Source organism: Urocitellus parryii, chromosome 6, assembly GCF_045843805.1.
Source record: "Urocitellus parryii isolate mUroPar1 chromosome 6, mUroPar1.hap1, whole genome shotgun sequence".
Taxonomy (NCBI): domain Eukaryota; kingdom Metazoa; phylum Chordata; class Mammalia; order Rodentia; family Sciuridae; genus Urocitellus; species Urocitellus parryii.
The window spans coordinates 57,577,706-57,600,974 of NC_135536.1; the positions used below are offsets into that span (position 1 = coordinate 57,577,706).

The 23,269-nt window shown below is 33.2% G+C and overlaps 1 protein-coding gene across 1 annotated transcript in view; it reads right to left on the reverse strand.

Moving 5' to 3' along the window:
• The window catches only part of Mdga2 (MAM domain containing glycosylphosphatidylinositol anchor 2), a 772,336-nt gene that overhangs the window by 101,647 nt on the left and 647,420 nt on the right, over positions 1-23,269 (reverse strand). Inside the window, exon 9 of the mRNA XM_026391061.2 lies at positions 13,740-14,009. Coding sequence (XP_026246846.2) covers positions 13,740-14,009 — 270 coding nt within the window. The remainder of the gene's footprint in view (positions 1-13,739; positions 14,010-23,269) is intronic.

Sequence of the window (23,269 nt, forward strand, 5' to 3'; positions counted from 1 at the left end):
GTAATAAATCACCTCCATCCCCAATCTCAGGCAAATAAGAATCTACTTTCTATTACTAAGTTTAGTTTTATCTATTCAGGAAACTCATATAAAGGTAATGACAAAATATGTACTTTCTGTGTCTATGTCTTTTCACTTAACATATTGTTTTCTAATTCTGTTCATCCATAATATAGCATGTGTTCAAAGTTCTTTATGAATATGGGACTTGGTAAAATTCCACTTCATGAATAGATAAAATGTTGTTTATCCTTCCCTTGTTGATAGATATTTGGGTTGTTTCTAGTTTGAAACTATAACAAATAAAGCTACTCTGAAAGTATGTATGTTTCTGCATAAACATACAGTTTCATTTCTGTTGGGTAATCATCTAGGAGTGGAACTAATCCTTTGGTAAGTGTATATTTAAGTTTATTAGGAAAATGACAGGCATTTTTTTAAAGTAACCTCATTATACATGCCCACTGGCAGTGTATGATGGTTTCTGTTATTCTATATCCTCATCAACACTTGGTATTGTCAGTTGTTAACTTTGGCATTATTGCATATGTGTAACATGATAATTGTAGTTTAAGTTGCATTTTTCTGATAACTAGTGAGGGTAACCATTTTCATAAGATTATGGGTCAATTATTTTCTGTTCTGAGAAATATACATTCTAATCTTTTCCAATTTTAAATTGGACTGTTTCCCTTATTTAGTTATAAGAATTGTTTATATACTATAGATGGAAGTCCTTTTTTGTTGTTTGGTTTGGAGTGCTTGGGGTGGAACCCAAGCTCTTGCAGATGCTAGGTAAGTGCTCTACTACTGAGCCCCACCCCGGTCCTTACATATATAAGTCCTTTGACAAACACAGGTAGTTCAAATATTTTTTGCTTTTTTTTAAAGTTATAGATGAACACAATACCTTTATGAAGATCCAACCCAGTGCTTCACACATGCTAGACAAGCACTCTACCACTGAGTCACAACCCCAGCCCACAAATATTTTCTTGCAGTCTATGTCTTGTCTTTTCATTTCTTAACGATATTTTTGCAGGAACAGAAAGAAGACTGGGGTTTTAATGAAATCTAATAGTTTTATGAGTGGTGCTTTTATTTGCTTTCTAAGACATTTTTGCCTTTTCCAAATTTGTATGTATTTTGTCTTGTGTTTTGTTCTAGAATGTTATAATTTATCATCTTACATGTATATCTATCATCAATTATGTACTCCCAGGCAGTGTGAGAAATTATTTTAGGTGTATTTTTTTCCTTGTAGATTTTCAGGTGTTTCAGCACAATTTATTCAGACAACTCTCTTTTCTCCAATATATGGTACTGGAGACTTTGAAAAAAATCTCATTTGATCATATATGAGTGATATGTGCATCCATAGAGGTCTATTTCTGCATTCTGTATTCTGTCCCATTGATCTATCTTTCTTTACACACACACACACACACACACACACACACACACACACACACAAATACCCCACAGTGTTTGAATTATTGTGGTTTTCTGGTGAGCCTTGAAGTCAGGCAGTACAACTTGGTTCATTTTTTTTCCTACATAGGTCTACCTAGAGTTGAGTCATAGTTTTCCACATAAAATCTAAAATAAACATTTCACTTTCTACAAAAACAAACCAAAAAACATGATGTATGTTTAGGGTTACATTGAATCTATAAATCAATTTGGATAGAATAAATATCAAAACAATATTGACTCTTCCAATCCATGAGCATGTGATATTTCTCCATTAATTTGAGTCTTATTTTGCTTTACTTAGGAATAATTTTTATTTCTGAGTAAATATTCCTCAGTGAACATATATTTTATTAAATTTATTCACATGTGGGATCATTAGAAAAAAAAATTTTACATTTAAATTTCAAATACTTGTAGATATCACAGTTGGCCCTGTATATTCATCGATTTAACTACCCATCACTGGAAAATATTTGGAAAAAAATTGCAGCTGTTTTGAATATGTACAGACTTTGTTTTGGTCATTATTACACAAATAGCATAGTATAGCAGCTATTTACATTGTGTTCAGCAGTATAAAAATCTGGAGATTATTTTGAATATAAAGGAAGATGTGCATAGGTTATATAAAGGACTTGAGCGTCTGCAGATTTTGGTACCTATAGGAACCTTAGAACCATTCCCTTTCAGATATGGAGAAACAACAGAATTTAGAAATATGACTATTTTTTCATACTGATTTTATACTACATCATTGCTAAATTAAATAGGTTTTCCTATAAATTCCTTAAATTTTTCTACCAAAACAACCATATGATCTGTAAATAGTGTTTTACTCCTCTTTACCAATGCATCTGAAACATTTTTCTTGTGTTTTTGCAGAATAAAGACCTCCAGAATAACATCTGTGACTGGTGAGACTGAACACTTTTGTCTTACTCCTAATCCTAGAAGGAAAGTATTCAATCAGCATATTATCCACTGTGAAGAGCATTCCATATGGACTTCAAATAATGTATAGTTTATAATGTTGAGTACAGTAAATCAATATAATTTGCTTCATAGTAGTTAATATCTTCTAAAGCTTCTGTGATTTTTGTCTATATAATTCTTCCAATTATTGATAGATAGGTATTAAAATGTTCAACTAAAATTAAGAAAGTCTATTACTCCTGGTAGTTCTTTTTACATAAATTTTGAAGCTCTATTACTAGGTGTATACATATTTAGAACCATTATGTCTTCTTTGTAAATTCTTGTCTTATTATTAAATGTGGCTCTCAATATCATGAAGTCTACTTTTTCTGATAATCAGATAGTTATAGCCACTTTTTTATCTGCTTGTTTGCATGTTATGTACTCCCTCATCCTTTTCCTTTCAGTCTTTTTGTATTTGAAGTGTATTTCTGGTGAACAGCAGGAGGTATCTTATAGATAGCTTACTTTAAAAAAAAATCAAGTCCTACACTTTCTGACTGCTAACTGGAATGTTAAGGTTCATTTACATTTAACATAATCTGTAACAAAGCTAAATCAGAGTCTACCATTTTGCTTTTTGTTTTCTTGGTTCTTTCAGCATTTTGTTTGTGTCTTGCTTTTTTCCTTGTGGTATTTTGAATTGGTATTTTGAATAAATTCAATTACATTTAAGTTGCTTTGATGAACTGCTTTAAAAGAAATGTCTAAGAAGTTTTTGTGTAGCTTAAACTAGGCAATTTTAACATATCCCTTCTATTTAGAGTCAATATATCACACTTCACACCTCTCTAAGGTCCTCATTCACTTCTCACTTGCCACTTCACAAATGTTAACAGCACAATTCAAATTAGTCTCATTACTTGAGCTATTGTCATCAGACTTGAATTCTAAATATGTATGAACTCTAACTAATATGTTAAAAAAACATTTTTCTTTAAGGGACAGATATTAAAGATTTTAGGCTTGAATCAAAGGATTGCTTTGCTTCAACTCTCCTGGGCTGCTGTGCAACATAGGCCCTATATAAATAGTGTGGAAATCTTGTTCCAACTAACCTTTATTCATAAACACAGTTGACAGACCTCAGGCTGTGAGCACTGTTTATGCAAATGCTATTAGGGAAATCACAAGAAAAAAGAAATATCTTTCTTTATCTTTTCCCATTTATTTACTCTATCTTGTCTGCATTTGGTTTTATATATCCATGTTTTCTTTGACAACATTTGCCTTCACTATACAATTATCATTTGTCATAATGTATTTTAATGGCACAGTTTTATGAACTACCAATTCTTTAGCTTTAATTTTTCATGAAAATATATTTATGTAACTCTAATTTTTCAAGTATATTTTCACTGGATACAGAATTACTGGATTATAAAATTGATGGTCTTTTCAAAAGATGTTTAAAAATTTAATGATGTTTTTCCTTTGCCTTCTGTCTTGCATTATTCTTAATGAGAAGATAATTGTTATGCATAACATCAGAATATCATTGTTATTCTGGTTGCTTTCAGGGTTTGATCTTCTCTGGTCTTTCCTGTAATAAAATTTATATATACCTTCATCTGATTTTCTTTGTACTTTTCTTGTTTTCTGTACCATGATATGCTTGGGGGTTCAAGTGTTTCATAAATTTGGAGAAATTTTCTGCCTTTTTAAAATACATTTCTTTTAATATTTTGAAGATGGTACTTCATTATCTTCTTGTATATCAAGTTGTCAGAAGTCTGATGTGAATATAATTCTCTATAGAAACTTTATGAAATTCTTTTTGTCATTGATCTTCTTAAATCTCATTAAAAATCATTAAAGCACAAAACGTTTTTTTTCTTCCTAATGTATTGTTGCTACCATGTGAGCCCTTTCACAAAGGTCTAGCTCTTTTTATTTTTTTTTTCAAGTTAAAAAACTTATTTTGTCTTCATTTCATTTTATTTCCCTATTTGATCTCCTCCTTCTGGGAATCCTATTCAGCAGATATGTATCCTGCTGCTTTCATCTTCCATGTCCCTTCAAGTCACTTCCTCCTTATGGTCTCTGCTGGGAGGTTTCCCCAGCCAGATCTTCCACACTCCTGGGCTATATTTATTCTGTAAATTTCATCTAGCAAATTAATTATTCATTTCAACAATTATATTTTTAAGCTTATTATCACTAAATGGTTTGTCTTCATTGCTGTTTTTGCTGTGTCATATTTTTTTGTATCTTCCTTGCTTTCCTCGAGGATGAATGTTATGTATTTAAAAATATTATTCTGTTTCTTATTCCTCCTATCCAATTTGAAATAGATAATTCCATTCATCTTCTTTTCTCTCATAATAGTTTTGTTCTGAATTTGGTGTCTTCATCCTAGGAGAACTCCATCTGTCTTGGCTGGCACTGCCTGCAAGAGTGAGGATGGCCTAGGCTCTTGCTTACATTCCTCCAGGTAAAGGGAAAGGGTGCTTCAGAATGAGAGGTATTGGTTGCAGTATCAGTTTCATCATTCTCTATCTTCTTATACCTCTGAAGCTATGTTCTTATCCAGTAGCTACAGGGGGTGGTGGGGAGATACACCCAGGGACTAGAACAGGGTGGGCAAGCATGGGCCACAGTAGTATAGGCAGGAGGTATGCAAGCCTGGATGTGTAACCATACTTTCCCAAACCCTTATTAGCATAAATATGGACCAATAGCGTTGACCCTAGTGCTCTATTAATCTCTAGCACACTCAAGTATCAACCCCTGTTGGGTCCTCTCTTGCCCTACAAGAGCTCTATCTCTTTATTTTCCCCACAAGAATAAATTCTACTCTTCTGCACTCACTCTTCAATTGTCTATGGATTTCATTCTTCAAGTTTGGGAGATAAGAACCCAGAAAGAAGAAATTGGCAGTGAGCTTCTGGCTCTTCGACAATGCTGGAGGGCATAGCCCATCATGAAGAGATACAATCCCTGTCAATCAATGGTACTGGAATGAAAGGGCTTTGCCAGCTTAGCCCTTCAGATCAGATGTCAGCAAGCATCTCTCGCCTTGATTAGCTGTTAATACCTTACCACAGGCTTTCTCAGTTCCAGGGGACTGTAACTTAGGCAGACTCCAACTACCAGTAGAAGTGGAAAAACTTTGGTTTCTCCTATGCCCTTCAAAAGTTTTCTCCATCCAGTATTCAAAATTTCTAATACCCCAGCTTCAGTTACTGCTGTTATCCTAGGGTAGCATTTCTTTCAGGAATGGTCAGCTTGAAAGAGTATGTGGGGAAGAGGAAGAGAATGAACTCCAGGAGCCAACCACCTTGCCTGCCCTTATTGTGGTACACTGTGTTCTCTAGCCAGGCTCTATTCTCTCTCAATTTCCCCGACTAATATTTCAAGTTAGAGTAGATCCTTCCTGCTCCATGGTAGAGATATACAATCACTTACCCAGAGTAATATACAGAAGGAAAAAAAAATTCACGTTTAATACAAAGTCCTCTCTCAGACTACCCCTAGAATAACTTATTTTGTTCTTTTGTATCAGTCTAATAATCTCATCACACTTCTCTCTCCCAATCAGAGCTCAAGTGTGTATTGAGTACCCAGTACCGATTATTTCTCTGAGATCAGTCATCCCCTAGCCAATCTCCAACATTTTTTCGGTAGTATTTTTTTGTGTTGTGTTACTGAAATAGAAGGAAACTTCTCTATGGGTAAATATGGAAATCCTCTTTTCTTACCTTTCTATAATCATAATGTTTTTCATTTAAATCATTTCACATTGATTAGCTTAACTGATACTCTTAAAATTATGTGAATCTTGTGAAGCAGACTTCTCATTTCCAATTCTATAGCTAAATTAACCAAGGTCACAAATTAAATGGCTTGTATAAGGCTGAACTGTTAGAAGCCATCTATAGGTTTCACCTAAGGGACAACTATCCTTAGGCAATGATCAAGGGATAAAAACCACAAACACAATAAATTATCCAGAAGAGTTCCATCAGAACCAAGATAATTCACTTCTAAGTTCCATGTTTTAATATGATTCTATGATTTCTGATATGACATTTCTCTTACAACTGCTATAGGCTATGGTAGTTCTCAGGTTTCCATAAGAAAAAATGATATACTAGGTGGCTTAAACAACAGAAATTTATTTTGTCACATTTTGCAGGTTGGTTGGTTTTGGTGAGGGCTCTCTTATTGACTTGCAGGCAGCCACTTCCCCACTGTGTTGTCACATGGTTGAGAAGAGTGAGAAATCAAGTGTCTCTTCTTATTTAGGTACTAATCCTATCAACCCAGGGGCCTACCCTCATGACCTCATTTAACCCTGATTGCCTTCCAAAGGGCCCCTCTCCAAATATCAACACATAGGGAATAAGGGCTTCAACATATGAATTTGGTTGGGGATGCAAGTCAATACATAGAAGAGGCCATCCCAATTTTTCTGTCTTGTGTTTTATTTCTGGATGCACCTGGATTTTTAACTCTATTTCTTCCTGAGTCATCCTAAGCCAATTTTATCCTGAATCCAATCATCAGTTTTGTTACCTTCCTTCTGCCTTTGGCCATATTACCAAATTTTATATTTAACTCTTTTAAATCTACTTCAATTTTGCTAATCTGAGTTAATTTGCATATTTACCATATTCTTTAACTCTTACAAAAGAATTTACACCTAAACTCTCTCTGTTTTCTACTCCCCATTGAAATGTTATTCAGAAATTAACATATCAGATGAATCAATGATTTTCTTAATTTGTAAATGTTTTAAACCATCTGAAGTTAATAAAATATGTTTCAATTCTACATTAGATTAATTTTTGATATTTTAATGTTTTGCTTTTAAAAGAGTACAATAATAGATCTTGATAACCACATTGCTTTGAATTTCTCACTGAAAAAGTTACATAATTTTATAACAAAGAAAATGAGTGACACAGAGAATTTAAAAAGCCATCAAATTGCTGTGACAATATTACAAAATTAAATTGGGGTTTTCATTTATGTGTGTTATATTGATTACTCATGACATGCTTACTGGAAAGAAAATAACATTTGTCTAAAATATCATATAAACTTAGATATATAATAAAAGTATATGTTTTAGTACATTTTTCTAAGTGATATGCCTCACTTCTTTGATTGATACTTAGATTTTTATCACTACTTTTTATAATTTTGTATAGGTTCACCTATGTTTCATCTGTCTTACTTATCCAAATATTTATTTAGCACCACTCATAAAATAATCACTGAGTTGTGTCAAAAAGATCTTGAATTATTTTAATCTTGCTTTTCTGAGGCTTGGTTAACCTACCAAGGGAGGGCAATCCCATCTGTTCTGCAAATGTATCAGGGTTTGTTGAAATGAGAAGGATATATGTGGAATCACATTATATAGTATAGATTACTATACGTTAAGATTCATTAGGAATTATTATGCATTTTCTACTTGAGTGTATTTTCTATTTTACAACCACAAGGAACCTAATTATTTTAATACTCAATATTTGGAAGTGATTTCTTCCCCATTCCCTCTGTATAAGAGCATACTCCAGCCAATAGGTTGACTAGTCTTGTAAGACTTAGAACAGAGAATCTAGCTAAGTCACTATTGGATTCCTGACACACAGAACTACAAGATGATAAATTTTGTTGTTTTAAGAGGTTAAATTCATATTAATTTATTATGTGAAATTAGTAAGCAATATTGTATCCTCCATTTCATTGTGGTTATCAATAAAATCTTTTAAGAGTCCATGATTAAATTTCTTTTCTTATCTTTCAAAATTATTCTGACTCTAAATGTTCATGGCTCCTGAAAAGGGGGTTTAAATATCAGTAGTGATACAATAGTTACAGAGATAAAACCACAGATCCAGGAATTTCCTTGATGATCTCAATTTGTCTTCATTGCAATGTTTTCTATTAAAATGAACTTAAAATATAGATGAGATAAAGTCTGATTTAATCTTTTAATAATACAATCTATACCCATTGTTATTTCAGATAAAACAATATGCCTAAATTATGTCTGAAATTATTGGGAAGCATCCCCCCAAAAAGCGTGAATATGATTTTACTCTGCCTGCATTGTGGAATTAATGGTTAGAATTTCAGTAGCCATTAGGGCTATGAGATGGAAGAGCCCTAATGCCTGCAGATTTTGTGGAATAGAGTCATTATAGTAGTCTCAGAAATGATTCATTGGCATCTTAACCTGAGTGAAATAATTTTGTCATATTTAAATTATGATCACTTGGAACTTATTGATACTTTCAGATGCTCTGCAAATATTGACATATAATTAATTTGTGAATCATAAAATAATGTTACCACAATCTGCATCCAGTCACCTGACTAAAGAGCAACATAACCCTGATAAAATCATAAACAAAGGTTACCATAACTCTAGAAGAGGAATACTCAAAGGACCATATTTCAGAGTAAAATACATTGTGAGCAAAGGCACAGAGTTTAAAGATATGTAATGATTTGGTAGAGAGCAGCAAACCTAATTTGAATTGAGTTTGGATTAACTAGTAAAACGGAGTGAGAGCTGAAGAGTTATGTTTTCATTAGGATATTAATGAATGGATTGAAGACATTGAAAAATTTGCATATCATCCTATTGGCCTGCTGAGCATGACTGTTTCTCACTTAAGTGTAAGACAGGTTGTCCAGAAACATCCCAAAAATATAGAAAGTAGACTAAAAGAGAATGAGGTTGCAAGTTCAAAGATCAGATACAAATTTATATCTCAGAAGACCATATAGAAGACCTAAAAAGAGCAGTAGAAATCAAAATGAAATAATAATTGCAATATATTTTGCAAATAAAAACTGGCGATGTTTTTAAAAGAGTGTTTATTGTCCTATTACTGATTTCCAATATTGTACTTCACATCTAGTAGGTACCTGTAAATAGTGCTAGTTTTATACTTAATATAATTTGTGGTTTATACAGTAAAATATTATTAGAATACACATTTACTGTTGGAAAGGACATCATTATTTAATATTTTAATTTAAATTTAATTGAACTCTATGCATGTACTATCTGGAAGTTAGAAGGGCACTTCACTTTTACTTTCTGGGCTATATAGGAAACTTTGATTGCAATTTTATTTTGTACTTGTTTTCTTTGACATATAATCTAGTGTAATAAAAAGCAATGCTAATATTGTCACTGGATAGTTTCTAAATTTTATTTAAGTTAACTCATCAAAAACCATAAAAGAAAAATTCTTTTTAACATCATGCATTTTTTTTTGTCTAACTTGTTTATCCAATGACACATAAAAATTCTAACAGAAACATTATCAGAAGCAGCAGGTTAAAGGGAAGAAATATAGAGAAAGTTTGGTTAGTGGAAGCATAATTGGAATAATTTAGAACTGACTTCTCAATTGCTAAATATTTAAGAATATTGATTAGAACAATTCAAGACATAATTACTTTATGAATCAATGTGGTATTTTGTTACAAATATCCTAGTTCTTTATGTTGAAAAAAAGAATAGAAGTTTATCTTCATCTCAATTTCTGATAATGTCAATAGAATCTGTTCACAGATCCTCTCTCATTTGGTTTTATAGATAATCAATTTCTGGAAATTTTTTGTCTGCACTGTTGTTTCAATTCCGTGGCATCGCTGTGGGTCTTTGCTAATGGATAGCTTAAACCAACCCAGTACTGATGGAGGTGGTCAATGAAACCTCCCAGGTCATTTCCCTCACTGGCTTTCCCTCCTGCATCTATAAGCTTGTTCCAATTAGGTCTTCAGGAACCATGAGCAACCATGGCCTACATCTATGCTGAGTTGTGAAAAGTTGTGCCACCAGGGCTCAGCACTCTAGCCTGCTTAGGTTGACAGAGGGGCAGACACTTGGTAAAGCAGTTCTATTCATCTTGCAGCATTTTAAAGGGAGGAGTCCTTTGAAATAGTGAGTTGCAATATCTACTAGCCATCCAAGACTGACATAAAAAATTACCACAAACTGGGTGGCATAAGATATTATTCACTCACAGATCTAGAAGCTAGAAGTCTGAAGCCGGGGTCTTACTAGGCTAGACTTGTTACAGAGGCCCCAGAGTGGAATAACTTGCTGCCTCTTCTAGCTTGAGGTGGTTGCAGGGGTTCTTTGAGCTACAGCTGCACCATTTCATTCATGATCACATTGCCTACTTCACCCTCCAGCTCCGTCTGCTCCTCTCTTCTAAGGATACAGTTTACAGCATCAGAGCTCACAGATGACCCACGAGATGCTTCTCCTCTTAAAATCCTTACCTTAGTCACATTGGGCCATGTAATATGATATTCATAGATTCCAGGGATTAGGACACAGGCATATGTTTTGGGGGTCCTCAGTTAGCTCACTACAAAATTCATGATTTGTTTCCAACTTGAACTACTCTTTCACTCTCACCACATTTCATTTAATTTTTTTTTCAGACAGTTTTCTTTCATTCAATCAGTATATCTTTTGTCCAGCCTTCATCCATTTAGCTGCTTCAGACTACTGAGTTTTGTTTTGCTTTATTTTTTCTGGATCAATCTATGTATTACCGTATTCCATAGAATGATATTCAACCATGCCACATAAGAATAAACTTAGGTCTTTGAGAGAATTTAATATTTTTTTCCAAAGGTGACTATTTGGCTATTTTGAACATGTCATAAAGTGAAGTTCATGCTGCAGTTGAAATCTGCTGTAATGGTAAAGATCTACCTATTAAAATACACATGTTTATTGGTATGATACATAAGCACATTTAGATAAGTATTTGAAAGTTCATAGGTTAATTCCAATAAATTAATATGTCACATTACTCTTTAGAATTTGTAAAGATTTTCACAGAGGGATAGGGGAATGGTCTCTGGGTTCCTACCATAACACACATAGCTTACTTAAACTGTATAAAATTGTTATAATATTATCATATAAAATGCAAAACACAATATTTTGTAGAATCATAGAAAATATTCTCTAAAAACTAGGCTGGTTATTTGCTTCTACTTTCATATTACCCAAATATCTTGGCCTACCATTTTATTTTGCCTAACAGGAAAATATTTTCACTTGCCCTCTAATGCCTCAGTAAGCACAATCCCACTTTCTCACCACCTACTCTGACACATCACACACACATGATAAATAAGATAAAAATGGGAATAAATGTTTCAGCTTTCCTGGAAACTAAAATAAGTACAGATGTTAGCGCTTTATAGTTCAGTTCTGTACATTCCGGTGTGCACTGAGATCAAGTCTGCTTTTGAATACTATAAAACATATATATGGCCAGTGAAGAAATGATCTTGATAAAGTAATTATAAAAATAAACTTTTAAATCTTTCTTCATTAATTTAGTTTTTAATAAGTAAAGAAATTATCTTTAAAGATCTATTTTGTGGATAAAGAATATCTGCATTTTTAAATATTTTCTATTCTCTAATAACTGTTAGTTTCAAAGAGTTTTGAATTGTGGAAATTCATAAGGAATACTACTTCTGATATATTTTGTTAGAGGAAAAAGTCTTTCAAAGTTCCTTCTAGATACTCCAAAAACCAGATTCTACGAAAACAACTCTTCCTATATATATTTTCCTGGATTATATTGTATTTGGGATTCAATTGCCTCCTTTCCTCCTTTTTAAAACAATATTTCATTTATGTGGAGGCCTTGAAACAATAAAGTTGACCTAAAGATTGAAAAGTGCACACCGGAAACAAGCTAATGCATGGGTCTCCTTCTCTTTCCATGAGGCAATGCAGAATGTATTTATTCTATTCCATAGTTATCAAATCTACTTGTGGTGTCTCATAGATTTGGAGTGGGACAATGAAGCTTAGTGTTTCTTCTGGTCTCAGCTTGTCTTCTAGTTCAAAATTAGAATTTGAATCACATAATATAGAACAAATAAAAATCTTGAAGAACAGCATGAACCTAAACCTTCTAGCCAAAAGGTGGGATACAATGTCATCATAGAGAATTATGAATTGCATAAGGCCAAAAAGTTGAAGAAAAGGATGTAATTAATTTTAAGGAGTATTTCTGTTTTAGAGGATTCATGAATGAAAGCAAGATGATGCTCTGTTTGTGAAAGCAAGATGATGTTCTATTTGTGAAAAAATAACCACCTTTGAAAAATTCTTATTGGTATGGAAATAATGCATAAAGAAAGATTGAAAGTAAAGGAGGCATTTAAAATACCCACTGAGTAATAAACTACATTCTTTTTCCCTTGTAAATATTTCTAAATTGGAAGTTTGATCATCAGATAAACAGCAGTGTCCTAGGATCTTTTGGCTTTGCATTAGTAGTCTACTTTAAGAATCAAAATAGGAAAACCTTGGAGTGAAATAAACCTTAATGAAAAGCTTTGTGTAACCAAGAGGTGGCAAGAGACAGCTCACAATATAGTCATGCTCTTTGGTAAGTCAGGCACACTTTATCTCTCTAACATTTCATTTTAGGAGGCAAAACTGGCTCAAGGCAAATTATATTCAGAGAGTTCTCTCGTAAGTAATAACAAATAATTCATATGATTAGTGAACTTTTTTTAATGTCTGGAACATTTTAAACATTTTAATGTCCAGTTTCTTTTTTTCCTGATACACACTATTGTAACTAATGTTACCTAGGACAAAATTACAATGAAAATGAGTATTTCTTTTAATATATGCTCAAATCCTGCCTCAAAAAGAACATTCACTTTAGTATATAGCTTATGAAAATAGTTTTTTAAAGTATGGAAGACAATACAGAGGAAATACTAAGAAGATAATGACATCAAAATTATCTGCACTTCTTCCTAATTTACTTTATACCAGACACAACTTATTATTTTCCCCTTTTTCTACCATATTTGTGAAAATTTGGTAAGTCAAGGATAAAATGGAGAGTCATTCTACATTGAAAGATAATAAATAAATAAATAAGAAACAAAACAAAATGATCCTGCTATTAAGAAAATCAGAGCAGATTTCTGTTTACATTTTGCAATCTGAGCTAAATAATGCTAGTTACAAAATTTGCCACTTTATTACTAATATACTAAAATTAATCAACCTCATTACTCACTTCATCTGAATTACAATAAATTTCTATGCAATTTTATTGGCACAGGTACAATTTTAACTACTATGATAGACTTGCCTTGAAAATGAACTAATAGAAGCTCTAACTAAAGAAATACACTTTCCCTGGTAAAACTGCTCATTATGAAATGTTTTCATTCATACAATGATATGGACCTAAGATCTCTTGTTCTAAGAATACAAAAAATATAAAAAAGCCAAACCTTTAGAATCCTACCTGTAACAAGAAAGCTGCATCTCCCGGCTCCAGCTTCATTTATGATGCTACAGTTATAAACCCCATAGTTTTCATTTGAAAGACTCTTCACTGGGTATTCTGTGTATTCCTGAGAGTCGAACTGACCCGTCCGTAATAACTTATTGCCCAAGCGCCACTCATAGGTCAGCACCCGGATTGGATAGGCTCTCAGTACCCTGCAGCTCATGGTGACACTTCGGTCCTGTCCTTGCCGGATTTCCAGAAATGCTGGTTCCACAGCAGGGGGATCTGTTGAAAAGATATATTAAAATAGATGAATGGATCTTGCAATAAGCCATTCATATTGGCTATTCTTATTATGATAATCTATTCTTAAGAATATAGTCTGCAAAGAAGGAGGATAAGAGGTGGGTGGAGAATATATTTAGGCCCAGGAATTTTGGCTATGGCTAGGAAATGTGATTTGCTGAGTGTGGGCAGTAAATAAGCCTCATTGCTTTACAAAAGCATTTGCAGGTGAAACAAGCAGAGCTATTTATTTTTTTCTTTCTGTTTTCCAGAAAATAAAAATTGTCATGACTATTTATATTGCCAGCCACCAAATGTTGTTCTTGATATGAAATGCAGAATAAAGTGGGGGCTTCAAACTAGTATAAGCATTTGTGAATTCTAATTATTCCCCTGTGAGGCACAGTCCATGGGCTTCTGGATACTCACTATTTAATAAAGTAGGCAACACAATTATATACATTTATTTTCTAAATTATTTGTTATGATATTATTTGTAAGTCAGAATATTCATTTGTAAATTTTAAGCAAACTTTGCAAATCATACCACAGGTGGAGGTGGTTTTCAACCCATTGCAATGGCTCATTTAGCTGGTGTAGTTGTGATTTGTTTTTTCAAGTAATTAAAATTTGCTACATTAGGTACCTAATCTTGGTTTTTTTTTAATGCTAAGATTTCCAGTATTTAAACTGCATCCATTTAAAGTATATAAAATACACTTCTTTTATTATTTAAGGTGTAAAAAATAGTCCTTGTCTTAAAAGTCTCAATTATCATAATAAATTAAACTTCTTTCCTGAGCTGTAATTATGTGATTCACTCATTCTATCAAACTCTCTACAACTACTAAGGGGTACATTTCACAACATAATTTCCTCTCTTTTTTTTGGTACCAGGCATTAAACTTAGGGGCACTCTACCACTGAGACACATCCCGGCCCTATTTTGTATTTTATTTAGAGACAGGGTCTCACTGAGTTGCTTGGTGCCTCACTTTTGCTGAGGCTGGCTTTGAACTCAAGATCTTCCTGCCTCAGTCTCCCTAGTCACTGGGATTACAGGGATGCACCACCATGCTTGGCTCAAAATTCCCTCTTTAATTAGATGTACATGCCTCCCCCATGAGTTATGTTGTATAAAATTTGTACAACTGTATTCAATGGGCCTTACTTCAAAATGCTAAAAGGTTTTAAGACTACAACACTATGAGTGCCTAATATAATATTCTTTACATGTTATTTCATCTGTGTTTTTTTTTGTTTGTTTGTTTGTTTTAAGTAATATTGGCATCACTTCTTATTTTTAATATTGGACTTATCTTTCTTACTACTTTCAGTAGATGATTTTAAGATGCCTTATTCATTTCAATATTATCCATTCTCTCAATTTTTTTCTTTAAGTCTTTTTTTCAAAAAGTGCTAAGAATATTTCAAAAAATGTGCAAGGAAAAACAAAAACAAACAAAAAACTCCTGCCTTCACATACTTCCTGACAACACAGAAGGCAGACATTTAGAAAACGTACACAATTGAATTATGAAAATAATTCCAGGAAGAAAGTAACGAAGAAGTGAATGATATCATGAGGACTGACTAAGCAAGCAATTTTAAGAAAGGGGATATTCAAGCTGTGTCTTCCAGATACACAGGGCATAGTCAGATAGGTACTCAATAACTGAGAGGGCCTTCCTGAGAGAGCAGTAGATGCTTGAGGAGGTAGGGGGAAGGGAGGGAATTTCAGAAAAATGCAAGTGGAGTAGCATAGTAGATGCACAAAAGACCATGAAGACTTGGGAGGAATAAACAAGGAGAGGCAGAGAGTTTATTTAAGGATCTTGAGTGTCATGCTATGGAGTTTTGAGTTTGATCCTGTTTGTATTGGCGAAACTAAAAAAAAAAAAATCAATAAAAGATATACACGATAAAATTATTATTATTGATGTTTGTGTTAGCTTTTCATCACTATAATCAAAATACCTGACATAAGCCATTTAAGAAAAGATTTAGTTTTGCTCACAGTTTCACAGTATTCAGTCCATGATTGGCAGACTTGAAGGCAAAAACATCATGGTGGAAGGGCATGGCAGAGGATAAAGAGGACAGAGACTAATGGTGAAGGGGAGAGAGAGGGAGAAAGGGAAGGGGGGGAGAGAGAGAGAGAGAGAGGGAGTGGGTATGGGAAAAAGAGGGAGAGAGAAAGAGAAGGGGAGGAAAGGGACAGATATAGTCCAAAGCCATATCCCCAATGAGCTATTTCCCCAGCTACATGCCACCTGACTTTGGTTTTCACCCAGTAGTTTATTCAAATTATTAATCCATCAAATTAGTTTACTGATGGGATAACATCATTTATAATGTGATTATTCACCTCCGAACACAACTGATTTACAGAACACACCATCTTTTGAGGGGACTTTCCAGATTTTAACCATTTTATCATTGTTACTGTTATTACTATTTTAGGAAAAATGCGGTAACAGGTAGGAAGAACATAAACCACAGAGGGAAGAGAAGTTACACAGAAAATACCACCATTGGTGAAAGCCTGAACTAAGGTGAAGTCAATGGGAAAATAAATGATACCTTAGGCAAGGAGGTAGACAATGCTTTCAGTATATAATGCTTTCCAACAAAGAGTGGGGAAAAGGACAGGCAATTTGGAGTATGGTGAACATCTTGACTCTGTGCATGTGAGTCACACAGTAGGAAAACCCAGTAAGCAAAGAGTTGCTTCATTTTTAAACATTCAGGTCATATTTGATTATCTTTTTGCTTTTGATTTTTTTTATTTAACTGAATTTGGTCAGAAAGAAAAAGTACATGTGTTTTCAAACCTCCAAATTTGTTGACATTTGCTATAGGTCAATATATACTAGGTTTTTTTCCCCCAGTATGATTACAAAAAAGAAATAGCATCAGTTTTGGAATGTGACTAGGATTTGGGGGGTCAAATCTGATAAGCAAGTTATCTAGATCCTCTACATAGGTGTTCATTTTTGAGTACTGATTCTAGTTGGGTTAACATAGACAAAAGTGTTAAAATCTTCCAAAAGGTATTAGTTATTTTAAAATTTCTTCTTGTAATTCCATCTCTTTGCTGCTTTATCTATTTCTAGGTTGTGCTATTAAGGACATGCAAATTAAAAATTGCATGAAATGAAGACTTCATCACTATAAACTAATCTTTATTCTTTATTTTTTTTTAAAGTCTATTTTGCCTAATGTTAGTACAGTTACTCAGGCATTTATTTAATTAGTATTTTCATATTATATTCTTCCATGTTTCATTATTATACCCTCAGTATCCTTATATATTACAAGCATCTCCTTTGAACAGCATGTGCTTGTGTTATTATTTCAAGAGAGTCTGACAATCATTTTATTTTTACCCATAGCACTTAGCATTTACACTTACATTTACTATAATAATGGACATATCTGGATACAAATGTAACTTCTTATTTTTTGCTTTCTATTTTTTTCTGATTTTAATTTTTCATTGCCTTCTTTTAGATCGATGGATTAGATTATTATCCCTACTTTTTGTTACTACTATTTGATTATTTATATACTTTTTCTATTATGTTGATTGTTCTAAAAATTGCAAAATACATATACAGGTTTTATAAAAAACTCCAGTTGATATTCTTACCACATTTATGGACAAAACAATCTGAGGATACTTTGTCCCTTTGACTCTCATCCTGACATAAGTTATGGGGTCAAGGATGTTGATTCTCTACTGCTTTTTAAAATTCCTATTATAAATTATCATTTTCTACATGAAATGTTTAAATTTATCTAGTCATATACTAGCTTATTTGCTTTTCATTTCTTCTTTCATTATCGACATTCTATCTGTGGTCACTTTCCTTTTTTCTGAACTAATCATTTAGAAATCTCTATCATATCTTTAGTGAACTCTCAATCTTGATTTCTAAAATATATATTTTAATTGTATTATTAAAATATTTCCCCAGGCATATAGTGTCATAGGTCAACAGTTATTTTCTTTAAGCACATCAATAATATAATCTATTTTCAGTTGGCCTTATTTCTGTGGAGAGGTCAGCCCAAATTCTTACATTATGAAGTGAAAATATTTTTCTCTTCAAGTAACCTTCAAAATATCTTTGCCATTGGTATTCCACAGCTTCCATACAATAATTTTAGACACAATTTTCTTTTTATTTATAGGTTTGAGATGTATTGGGCTTCTTAAATTTATTTATTTAAATTGGTGTCTTTCTTTGAAGAAACTGTAGACAATTTTCATCATTAGCCCTTCAAACAACTAGTCTACTTGCTGCCTTCTTTAAAATCTTACTTGATCCTTTTTATCTTCCATACTTTTTAACCTCTCTTCCAAGTTTTTCATTTTCTTATTTGCCCTGTACTAAATTATTAATAAATTCTTCTGCACAGATTTTTTTTTGTACTGGGGTTTGAACCAAAGGACACTTTACAACTGAACTATATCCTTAGTTCTTTATATATTTTTTTGTTCTGAGACAGGGTCTCACTAACTTGCTGAGGTTGGCTTCTGACTTTTGTTCCTCATGCCTCAGCCTTTTAAGTTGTTGGAATGAAAGGTATACACCAGCATGTCCAGCAGTTCATTAATTCTTTCTGCAAATCTATTTAATCTGCTTAACTCATTCATTGTGTTTTTAATTCCAATACCATAGATTTAACTTATAAATTTTCTGCATAGTTCTTTTGTATACCTGCTATACCTCTTTTCTACAGAGAATGAATGTCCTCATTCTCCATAAATATAGTCAAGCTTAACTTTTATATCAGTAAACAAAGTAATTGTTTTGTTTTATACAATGTGATAATGACAAATGAAGTTTGAGAGTGTTTTCCTGCTGGTTTTCTCTCAAAGTTCATTGCTTCTGTGAGTTCTTGGTTAATTTTTACTCTTTGTTGTTGATTGTCCTTCAACTTTGATGCTGAAATGAATGTTTCTTCTTCATCCAATGAAGATTTGCATCCATAGACAACTATTAGCGTTGCTGCCTAGGATCACGATAATCTAAATTCCTGGCTGGAGGCTTTTTTATACATTCATATGACATGAATTTGAGTTAAAAATGCACACAAGTGCCAGCTAGTAACCATAATTTCAAGTATTAATTTCCATATCATTGTCAACTTCCTTACATCAAACTTGCAAGTTTCTTTTACTCCCTTGAGAGTGGAAATGTGTAGACTGTGTTTACTTCAGCTTTAATCTTGTCACGTAGATGCCACCTTTGAATTCCAGCTGCTTGGGAAAAGGAATTACCAGTAGGACCCTCCCACAGTCAATACCCTAGGGGTGGATTTGTGCCTACATATGTCATAAAAATAGAACCTAAAAATTTCCAGGTCTGCAAAATTGAATTGAAGATTCATTAGGGTCAAAGTAGCATCACTGTACTGTTTTCACTTAAATTTAACAAGTTTTTTTTTTAAAAAGCATTATAACGATTTTAATAATATTTACAAAAATTTTTCCCAGCATTCTCATTTGTTTCTCCTGGAAAGACTTTGTAGACTGTCTTATTTTTTATATGCTCAGAAACACATCTTAGGCAAGTAGAAATATGGATCATAAGAAAAGGCTTACTGCAAGTAAGAGTTTTACTGAGAGCATAAAACCAAATATCAAATTTGGATATGCTATTGAATATAATCGCTTATACAGTTACAGTAAAATAAAAGCTACTAATGGAGAATAAATAGAAATAATCAGAGAGAAATGGGGATCCAGAAATGCATGTTATAAAAATTAAAGAAGCTATGTGTTTCAAAGAATATGCAGTGATCTAAAATATCAGATTTAGCAAGAAACAAATTAAGAACCAATATATCTAACATGTACATTTTTGACAAGCTGGATACCAAAACTAACTGCATCGAAAGCATTTTCTGTGAAGCATATATAATATTGCTATGCAAGTTTGAGGCATATGAGGATGGACACTAGAGATAGGTAATAACTGTTATTCAAGAACACTACAAGTAGAAAACAATTATTTCTATTGATTCTATCTTTCAAATACATGAAAAGATGAGGTATTTCTCTCCTTCTCTACTACTTCTACCACTGTCTGTCACATAGACTACTATGGATATTCTGCAATACCCTACTGTTTTTCTTGTTATTGTTTTTGTTTTCCTTTTGAGATAGGGTCTCTCTATGTTGGCTAGGCTGGCTTGGAACTCCTCAGCTTCTGCAATCCTCCTGCCTCACCATTTGAATAGCTGGAATGACAGGTGTGTGCCATCACACATAGCTCCTGCAACAGCCTTCTAAAAGGCCAACATGTTCCTCTTTAGCCTCTTCTTAATCTTAAGAGTAGGTGTTATGGTTTAAGAATTAGATGTTTCTGTAAAACTCACGTGTGAGACAATGCAAGAACATTCAGAAGTGAAATGATTGAACTGTAAGAGCCTTAACCCAATCAGTGGATTAGTTTTCTGACAGGAATTGAGTTAAACCAGTGAGGCTGTGGCTGGATGAGGTGGGCATTGGACCTGTGCCCTTGTGTTATGTATTTTGTATCTGGCCAGTGGAATCTTGCTCTCTGCTCCCTGAACATCATGTAAGCCTCTTCTCTTCACCATGATATTCTACCCTGAGCAATGGAGCCAGCTGTCTATGGACTAAGATCTCTGAAACCATAAACCTTCAAATAAACCTTTCCTCCTCTAAAATTGTTCTAGTCAAGTCTTTTAGTCAGCCAGCGAAAAAGCTAACTAAAACAGTAGGCAGATGGCCTTTTAAAAGAGAAATCTTATAATATTTTCTTCCTCAAAACACTCTATTGACTCACCCTTGCTTGTTAATTAGGTGTAGAAGGACTTACAAATTCTGCCTCTTATTCTCAACCATCATCATGTTGATCATTATGTTCCAGACACATGGGTTTTCTTCCTGTGCTACAAAACAAGCCCTTTCAACAGGACTCTAGATTCTTTATTCTGCCTGAGATGTTCTTTCCTTTGCTCTTTCAATGGTTGGCTCATTCTCATTTCTTTGATTTTACCTCTTCAGCAAGCCCATCTCTAATGAAGAGTTAATAAACTATCTCCCTTACATTTAAATGTTAAAAATCACTGTACGTATTCCTGAATATAATTTCCAGTTGTTCCTGTCTTGTTTTTGTAATCTCCTCTATGAAACAACTAAATATCTTCATTCATTGTTTCAGCCCAGAAACCCATCAGGGTATCTGGTATTATAGTTGATGCAAACCATTATTGATTGAGTAAATGAATGCATTAATGATATAAAGGAGTAAAGATATCCAGAATATCTCCAAAGTTGCTCCTATCATGAAGTGAGGTATATGTTCACTTCATTAAATCTGGATGGGGTCTGTAAATTCATTAAACCAGAATATGAAAGAATTGAGCCTGTACCAATTTCTGAGCCCAGAACATTAGAGACTGTTAGTTCCACTTCTTAGCTTTTGAAACACCCACTCAAGAAAGCCTTACCCATGTTCATAAACACAACTATTCTATTGTCAAGACCATAAAAAGTAGACCTGAGATTAGATAGAGAAGAAAAGAGCAGGGATAAACTTAGCCTTCCAGCTGTCCCCACTATCATTCCAGATGTGTGAAACCATTTTGGTCTTTCAAACCAGACGAGTCACCCACTAAATTCCACTGAGTGATCCAGCTAATACCAAGGTTACTTGAAGAAAAGAGCATCCCAGGCAAACTGTTCAAATGCTTGACTGACTAGATATCAGAGAATCAGATTTTTTTTAAAAAATGTGTTTTTAAGCTTCTAGAATTGGAATTTTTTGTTTTATACACCAAGAACTAATTGAAACATATATCTTTTATACATCAAAAAATCAGTAGTTTGATATTATGGGTGGAGATCTAGTATAGTGAGGTAAAAGGACAAGGTGGCAAGACATTGAGAAGCACAGCCAAGCAGGTTCTGGAAAGAAAAGAATTCAGAAGGAAACTAATGGGGTGAGTCATAGACTCAGATTTCACAGACTGAATCACTGGGAAAACTCTAAAACTGGAAAAGCAATCACATTTAAAATCTGGTATTCTGGAAGCCAGAAAGTTTCCATCAATCAACAGGATTTTGTTGGAATTTTATATTTCAGAGGCAGGAAATTTTGAGTGACTACAAGAGGAAAGGCATAGCCATTGGAATGAAATGCTAAGGTGGATAGTAATAATGGATTAGTAATAATGGAGTTAAATGTAGATAACTTAAGTGAATCACATTTTCTCTTAAGTTATATTTGTATTTGTAGTAAAACTAAAAGTGTTTGTAACTGCTTATCTTTCTTCTGAATTTTTTAAGTGGCAGCATAATTAGTTTTACAGGGATATATCCTAAAATATATGTTTACTTTTTCAATGGATGATAATCTGTGAGAATTCTTTGAATGTATTTGACCTATCAGATTATTTCAAATAATGATATTTCAGACACTATCTACTGAATGTGTCATTTGTCTACACTTAGAAGACAGCCTATTCAATTATTAATGGCCATATGGATGTCCAATAACATTGAGTTAAAATTCTTCAAATATAGTGTGTTTGCAAAATGACTAACAGAGTCTGAGTTGGAAAGCATGCCTAAATTAAAGTAATCATTTATTCTATTTAAAAGGCTGTCCAAACTACTTGGATTTCGGGATTTTGCTAACCTCAAAAGGCTAGAGGATGTGAAACGAAGTGCACTCATTAGAGTCCAACCAAGTCTGCCTATGGAAAATTTCTCCTGATGTAGGGTTCACTTTTAGTGTGCTGGCTATTAATGAGCTCAACATTTCATTCTTTGAAATACCTAGTGAGAAGAACCAACCTTTGCAGTCATGATTAAATGTATAACGTGAACACTTTGGATTATGATGAAAGAAAGCTCCAGATACTAAAAGAAGTTAGAGTTCACTGTTCTCATAGAATCCATTTTTTCACATGGTATAAATTATTCAGTATACTTTATTATGAAATATTTTATTTTAAGAAAATTAAATAAATAAAAATATTATCCAAAAAGCCACTTCAACATAAAATGCTTAAGAGTAGGATTACTTAAATAAATAGGTGTTAGGATTTTAGTCAATTAAATGATTCTTAAAATATACTTCATTTTTATTAAAAATTTCTATTTCAAAAGTCAGTTTTTCACTATGCATAACCTGAAGAATAATGATTCAAATTGAATTGCATTTGTTGATAATAAATGTTTACTGAATGCAAGGCATTTGTGAAGACATTCACAT